At 34.6% G+C, this 8,110-nt stretch overlaps 2 protein-coding genes across 7 annotated transcripts in view; one reads left to right on the top strand and one right to left on the bottom strand.

Moving 5' to 3' along the window:
* Positions 1–8,110, bottom strand: part of LOC124423103 (teneurin-m) — a 628,739-nt gene that overhangs the window by 448,316 nt on the left and 172,313 nt on the right. The gene's annotated exons all lie outside the window — the stretch shown is intronic.
* The window catches only part of LOC124423106 (sialin-like), a 33,676-nt gene continuing 25,970 nt past the window's right edge, over positions 405–8,110 (top strand). The window contains exon 1 of one of the 2 annotated variants that reach the window (XM_046960502.1): positions 405–631. In XM_046960502.1, coding sequence (XP_046816458.1) covers position 631 — 1 coding nt within the window. In that variant the 5' untranslated portion in view covers positions 405–630. The remainder of the gene's footprint in view (positions 632–8,110) is intronic. The other variant, XM_046960498.1, reaches the window with a different exon arrangement.

The raw sequence follows: 8,110 nt of genomic DNA, 5'->3' as shown, positions 1-8,110 counted from the left end.
CAATTCTGTCATTATAAAAAAAAAAAAAAACAAAAAAAAACTCATGAAACATGCAATGCGTAAATTGTTTTAATTCAGTTCAAAGTTGATCTGAAGTGTCTTACACTTTACAAACACAATTATATAGATATATATTCGAATTAGATCAAATCGAAGATTTTTGATTAATCGTTCATCTCATAATTTCACTTATCAGGAACTACGATTAATTTTGATTTTAAAACTTGTCGACAGAAAGTTCAAGGAGAGTTCGAAGATATATAACAGCAGCAAGACACGTGATCAAAAGATCACATGACAATCGATCCTTCAAGGACATTGAAGATAAACACAGTTGATCGTTGATCTTGATAAACAAATAACGTTGTATACTGCCGTGTCGTGTCTCGATAACAACGTAAGTGTAGTGTAAGATACGCCGCATTATAACGCGGAAGGCAATAAACGTATGTTGGTGTGTAATTAGTGATTACAGTGTAAATGCTAATTCTAAATAGAATGTTTCTAATTCTAAATAAAAATCGTCCTTTGACAATTAGTGAGATAAAGAGATCTACTACATCTGTTGTACATTCGATCAACCACTGTCAATGAAAAAGCTGTCGGAAGCAATAAAGCGAAAAAAGAAAGAGTAAGTATTAAAAACGAATCTGTTATCTTTCGCGTTTAAATGATATATTCAAATGGAACTCACTTTACTCGCGAATTAATTAAATATCATTATAGCGAATTATTTGTTAAGTCATTTCAATCGTGAATTAATCATTAGAGCGACTGACTTACTTGTTAATAATAAACGTAACATACTCGTAAATAAATCCCACTGTTTTATATCTAGTATTAAGTGCCATATATATTATACGATACATGATTGTAATTTAACAATTGAAAATTAACGTATGTAACGTTGTTTTAATTTATTTGACAAATTTTTCAAAATCATTATATTTAAGGTGAATCAGGAAAATCATTTTTATTTATAATAAAGTTTCGACGTTAGTTTCGAATTTATCATGGTGATTCTTATCAACCCTTTCGATTATTTATCCTTGATAATTCTCGATAAGAAATATCTGATTAAATCGTAATTGGCCAGATTTTTAGAAATAACAATTACCCTAAAGTATCAACGACAGTTCACCCGTTCTAATGCTATGCAATGCAATCATGTTGTATTCATATATTATATTGAAAAATGTGTTCGTGTTAAAATAAATATTATCGCGCAGCTTAGAACATTTTTTGAAACGAATTGAAATTAAAATTAAACTTTCCAATAAGATTTTTTTCAAAGATTTTTAACACACAAACGATTAATGTTTGATTGATCTAAAACAATTGCATTGCCGTGAAATAGATTAAAAAAGAAAACAAAAAGCAGAAAGAAAAAGATAGATAGACAGACGAAATAGATGGGCAGATGAATGGATGAACGGATGAATAAATTTCAACATAAAGATATAACGAGAACCTAAAGATTTATAGCTTAGCTGAGAATATATTTTTGAAATTACATAGAGTAACATTTATTTGTAGAAGATGGTCAATAGTCCTTTTAACCCATCGTTTCTATTGATTCAGCTTCGTATCGATACATCCTACGTGAGTATCCTACTCTCTCTCTCTCTCTCTCTCTCTCTCTTCCTCTCTCTTTAACTCACACTCCGTTACGATGCACCATATACGGTATAATGAAGTGATCCAAAAGAAAACAACGTAAACAAAGAGAACCGCAAGCAGCACGTGTCTCTAAAGAGAAAGACGAAGAGAAACACACACACATACACAACAGAGAAAGAGAGAGAGAGAGAGAGAGAGAGAGAGAGAGAGAAAGAGAGAGAGAATAGAATAGGTAAAAGCGCCACGTGCTCGTGTTACCGCAATGCATACATGCATCCCACAAACGGTATCTCAGCCAGGGGACGAACTAAACGGGAAAAGTGTACAACGTAGAAGGATCCCATACAGCTGGCAATTCCCGCCATCAGTCATGAAAATTGAGATTGATAAAGAACAACCCTCGCATATTGAGAATTTAAAGCTTATCCCCTTTACCATTGTTATTTCGAATTGGCACCTTTTCGATTATCCTTTTTGCCATATCGTTTTATTATCATTATTGACTTTACATCTCTCCCTCAATTTGTTCGATTTTTTGTGACAATTAAAAAAAAAAAAAAAAAAGAAAACAAAACAAAATAATATGGATTATTTTAAAAGAAGTAATCAAATTATTACTTAGGCATATGAAAAAATCCAATTTTTCTAAACTAGACGAATGAATGAATTGATTCGAATAAATTATACTTGATTAAAATATAATTCAAAAAATATTTTCTACATGAGTAATTGTTTGCTTATCGGGAGATACATCGAACGTATAAAATTTATGTCAATGAAAATAAATCACAAAGAGCAAATTGAAATAATCGTAATAGTTATATCGATAGCAATACGTTCGTTGATCGGTATAGTACAAACGGTTTAGTATAATGTTTTGTTCAATGACGGAAGAGTTCAAGTAGATAGTAAACGTAGGTGGTAGAGCGTGTAACGATATCGACCGTAGCAGAAGGTCGTTAATTCCTACATTATTCGAGTCAAATCGAATCCCCATTTATTAATTAAGCTTGGTAGCACGAAACGTGAACGTAGGTAGAGTCAGTCGGAAACTGGATCCGGAAGCATCCCGGTTCTAGGTGCGTTCAACGACACGTATTTCCGGATGAAATTGGGCTGACACGCCGCATGGAATACGCATTGGGAGATCGAGAGTCGAAAACCCGTTCGATAGTCCTGTAACGCATGAGTTCTAGCATTAGTAGTGGTTAGTAGAGGGGATACACAGCCACGTCGTCGTCGAGGGACAGACTCGGAGGTACTGGTCCAGATGGGATCAAAGAGGGGGGGGGGAGAGAGAGAGAGATGGACTGCGTTCAAACGTGGCTGGCCGCATTCGTAACCAAGTTAACTCGCGACTGGAATAATTGTAATATTTAGTTTGAACGTTTGACTGGTGTCCAGAGATGTGTCAGATCGGATACGAACTGGCTATAATTCGTCTTGCATGACATTTCGAATAAGTAACCACGAATTTAACCAGTCATCATTTTAATATGTGCGTTAGGAAAATATCGATCTATCGATTTGTTAATTTTAATAAATTCTATTACAATTCTATGAATTTCAAATGTGTCTTTATTTCAAATAACTTATATTTTAATACTAACGGGAATATAGGAATCAAAGAAAATGGAAAAAAGAATAAGCTCTTGTAAATTTTAAAAGATCGCGAGAAGAGAGAGAGAGAGAGAAGGGAGAGAGAGGAGAGAGAGGAGAAAAGTCTCAAGAGGAAACTGCGCGAACATTCGAATCCACGCGACAAGATGCATTATTTGTTGGATCAACGAGCAAAGTCCGAGAGTTTTCGTACGCGCGTCCGTTTCGATGAACTCTTGGGAATCAACGACGATGGTAAAATAGTCGAGAGTAGGAAAGAGAAACAGATAAAGGGAGACTCGTGTCCACTAAATCAGTAACTATAGTGCTCTTTTGTTGTGCCTGTGGTTGCATTGAAATATTAAACGTACAAGGGTGAATTTCTATGCTTTCGCGGATCTATCTATGCACCTGATATTCCAACGAATTACATGGTGCTACAATTTATAACCAACGACGTAATAAACAAATCAAATTCTTTTATTTATCCTATACTATTATATTCATTTTAATAGAATTTTATCAGGTATTTATGTAGCACATGTCGATAGTTCTCTTTTAATTCTTATAATTTCTATTTGACAATTTCAAAGGTTAACAGTAACGAGAATAATATTAGATGAATGAATGGGGGAACAAAAAAAGAAAAAAAAACAAAAAAAAAAAAAAAGAATAAAGAAAGAATTGGAGTTTAAAACGTACGATAAAAATTTGCAATAAATCGTAATTTTACTTGAATATACAAAATGAAGAAAATGGTAGGGTGTCACTGAATAAAGGACCATCGCGACATTAATCGAGCGTACCAACAGTCGTGAAACCACCCAAGTAGAGAAGAATAAAAAGAAGGGAAAAAAGAAAAAGAAGAAGAAGAAGAAGAAGAGAAAGAAGAAGAGGGAGAAAGAGACGAACAAGAGATAGAGGAAGAAAGAAGAAATGGTAGGAATGGTTAACACATGTTCGCAAGTTACAAGTACCGTCTCGCACGTCGTGATTAATCTTAGGCGCGTTCTACGAAACGCGTCTCGAGACTTTAGACGCGATCCAGTGTCACTGACGCGAGAGAAAATCGCAAGCTTACGCGGGTGGTAAGAAAGATCATCATCATCATCATCATCATCATCATCAAGATGAAAGCCGCATAGAGATTTTTTCTTTGCAAAGATCAAACTAGAACGATGATCTTTTCTTTCACGATAATCTATTTCTTTCTTTCTTTCTTTCTTTTTTCTCAAATATTTTTACAAATGTATATATATATATATATATATTTTTTTTTTTTTAATTCCAGTTTATTACATCGTTCGTTTCTATCGTAATTTTTTTTTTTTTACAAATCATTCATCGATTCTTCAAAGATAATAAATGAACGGATTTAATTCATTGACGACGATAACATTTTTACGTTGAGACCGACGTAACATTTTTTTTTTTTTATTTTTATATTTGGACGTGGGCAAAAAAAAGGGGGCGGGAGGGGGAGGGGAGGAAAAAAAGGAGAAAAAGTAAGAAGAACAATTTTTATTTAATTCTAAAACTTGTCTTTCAGGAAAGCGTGTAAAAGTTATTAGAAAGGTACAAAAAAAGGATCGAAAATATAAGGATTTCTTGATGCGTTCGTAAACGATGGACCATTTCTAGGATGGCATGAGATTTCTCGCGAGATGCATTCACGGCTAGTTACCTTTACACAGTCTACAGAAGGTGCCATCGCACGTTCTTCGTGAAACGCGTGTTAGCAATGATAAAGAGAGCACGTTATTGCCGGGTGGATGAAGAGGATGGAGATCATCGGTAGTGTTGGTCGATTGCGAAGATAAGTAGAGTGCGAACCAAAAAACGAGAGAGATAGAAAGAGAAGGAGAGGTGAAGGAAAAAAAAAAGAGAGAGAAAGAGATAGGCAGACAGTCAGACGAACGGATATAAAATGTGTCTATGTGTTTGCGTGAGAGAAAGCGTGCAAGAGAGAGAGAGAGAGAGAGAGAGATTGAGAGAGAGGATGAAGGAGCACAATTTGTCAAACGGTGACACTAAGCCGCTAACTTCAGCGTATAGCGTCATAGCTCATCTTACGAAAGCCCCGTTGTGATCCTTCCACCTTCGTGTCGTCGTCTCTTCGTCTGAAGGTTACCGCGAGTTCGCATCCACCAAACTGTCTCTGTAGAGTATTTCCTCGATATCACGAGAGAAAGAGAGAGCTAGGTGGATAAAGGGAGGAAGCAAGAGAGACAGAGAGTTCTTCGCTCCTAATTATATCTTTAGAACGACGAGAGCCACTCACGATGTCTTCTATGATGTTCTTATCAAGCGGTGCCACGTGTGTGCTTTCAACGTAGTATCGAATTAGCCAACTGCCTCGTCTCACTGATGATTTTCCGTAATTTCGAAGGTTCGATGATTGATTACGTATATAATTAAAATTAACTTTGACTCTTCCCTCCTTATGTTAAATGATATTTTCCAGATATATTATTCTTTGATAAAACGTCAGACTAATTAATAATGTCACTTTAAAATGTTTTAAATCGTTAAATCAAATCGAAGCTCATTGATACTTCGTCTTTGGAAATTTTTCGGAAAAGGAAAAAAAAAAAAAAAAGAAAAGACAAGAATCTTATCACTCTTACGTGATTTATAAGATAAGTGTCAAGTAATTACGAAATTGATTTTATCGAACGTTCTCAAAGAAATTACTCGAAAATTGTAAATAAGTTTTTATTATAATTGACGACCATTGACTTTGAATTATTAAAAATGTATAAGTGGATAGATAGATAGATAGATAGATAGATAGAAAGAGAGAGAGAGAGAGAGAAGGAGAGTTTATTACTCTTGTTCGTTAGAATTTCTAACGTTCTGACTATGAAATAAGTTATTAGAAGGTTGAGTATGAGAAAGGGTAGAAAGGATAGAATGTTCGGGGTGTAAAACTGCTGATCGAATAGCCACTACTATCAAGAGAATTCTATCTCACCTTCGTGCACTCTTCTTCTCTTATCTCTGAAATACGATAAAAAATTTTAAAACTTCACATTCTCCTGTGATACAGTTTTATAAGCTCGAAGCAACCCAACTACGATCGACGGAAAAGCACTCCGAACGAAAAAAGTTAAGTGTTTCTAAATTTATTAGGGATATCTTCCTATAATGCCTCTTTCTCGATAACTCTCTCTCTCTCTCTCGCTCTCTCTCTCTCTCTGCTTTACCTTCGTTTTACAGATAATGTTCGCATACTACACGATTATTGGAGAATATTTTTCACAAAATACTTGTAATAATTAGTTTATATTTTCTACATCGTTTCTTTTATAAAATCATCAATGTTATCTAACATATCGTTTTCAATATATATATATATATATATATATATATATATATATATATATATATATATTCGATAATAAAAAGTTATTTTTATTAAAAGTAATAATAATTTTTTCTAAATCGTAAAAGTTTATTAATAATGATCTTTATCATTTTCATTAGGTTTCATGTTCGTCATGTTCACAAGTACAAGTATATATAATAAAAATTTATTTAAGTATAAACTGTAGCATGGTTTTAGCAATTTGTTCGTAGAAATTTTGCACCTTTGGTAATCACTTTTACTGATTGGCTCCATAATACTCGTATATGGTGTCTACTTGGTGTTACTGTACGAATCTCTAAATGTGCGATAAGTTAGAAAGAGAGTCAGAGAGATAAAGAGAGAGAGAAAGGGAGAAAGAGAGAGAGGTATAAAGAGTTGCTAGAGGAAGAGTTACAGAGAGAGAGAGAGAGAGAGAGAGAGAGAGAGAAAGAGGAAGTTGAAACTAGAGTATGCTGTACATGGAATTGGAGTTCGTGGGCATGTAAAGCCACCGAATGACATAACTGCCGTGTGCAGTACCGAAAATAGTTGCCTGTTTCTAGTTCTAACTGGTACTTGAGAACGAAACGATTACGTATCAAGAAGTACACGTATACGAAGTAACCCCTTTAAAATACTCCTATTTTGTTCGCTCATACACTCTCCTTGATTCGTGCCTACTTTACAGTTTTAAAGACTATCCAATGGCTTTCTCAATTAGATTTAAAAATACTCCGAAGGAACAAAAAAAAAAAAAAAAAGAAAAAGAAATTAATCATTTCAAAGAAATAATAACACTTACTAACTCGTTTCTCCCCATTTTATTTCCTATTAATGATACTCCGGTGATTTTACTTTTTTTCGTTTTTCTCCTTTTTCTTTTCTTTTTTTTCTTTTTTTCTTTTTTTTTTTTCTTTTTCTTCTTATTATTTTTCAAAAACACAAGGACCAAAACGAGTATGAGTAAAGAATAAAACAGCAAGATTGGTTTCCTGAAGTCGACACCGTCTCCTCTGCAATCCTCCTCCTTACCCACCGAATAAAGAAATAGAGAGACTGAAAGAAACAGAAAGAGAGAGAGAGAGAGAGAGAGAGAGAGAGAGAGAGAGAGAGAGAAATCAAGCGATGGCCCAGTGGCCCAATAACGGACGTCTGCCTTTGAGAGATGAGCACGTTTCCTTCTTCAGTCACTGTCCACTTCAATTTCCGTTCCTGTTTCCTTCCCGTTCCTATTTTCTTCTTTTCTTTCGATACTCGCGTCCATTTTCTCTCTTATCCTCCATTTCTGCCTATTCGTACGTTCTTCATTCCTCGCTTCGGTGACGTCTTTACATCGGGATTCTCTATACTTCTTTAGATCGATGCAAGCCGGTCCGTCGGAGAAGTCGCGTTAGCCTAGTTTCTTGCATCGTTGGTCCATAAAGGGCGATAAGCTCTAAAGAGCTGACCGAAAGTTATGACGAAAGGTAGAAACTTTAAAAAATTTCTCTAGTCGATTCAATCGTCAATATTATTCAAATTGTAAAGTAAATATAAAATTAT

The sequence above is a fragment of the Vespa crabro genome, chromosome 3 (assembly GCF_910589235.1).
Source record: "Vespa crabro chromosome 3, iyVesCrab1.2, whole genome shotgun sequence".
NCBI lineage: Eukaryota > Metazoa > Arthropoda > Insecta > Hymenoptera > Vespidae > Vespa > Vespa crabro.
This window is presented reverse-complemented; position numbering and strand designations above follow the sequence as displayed.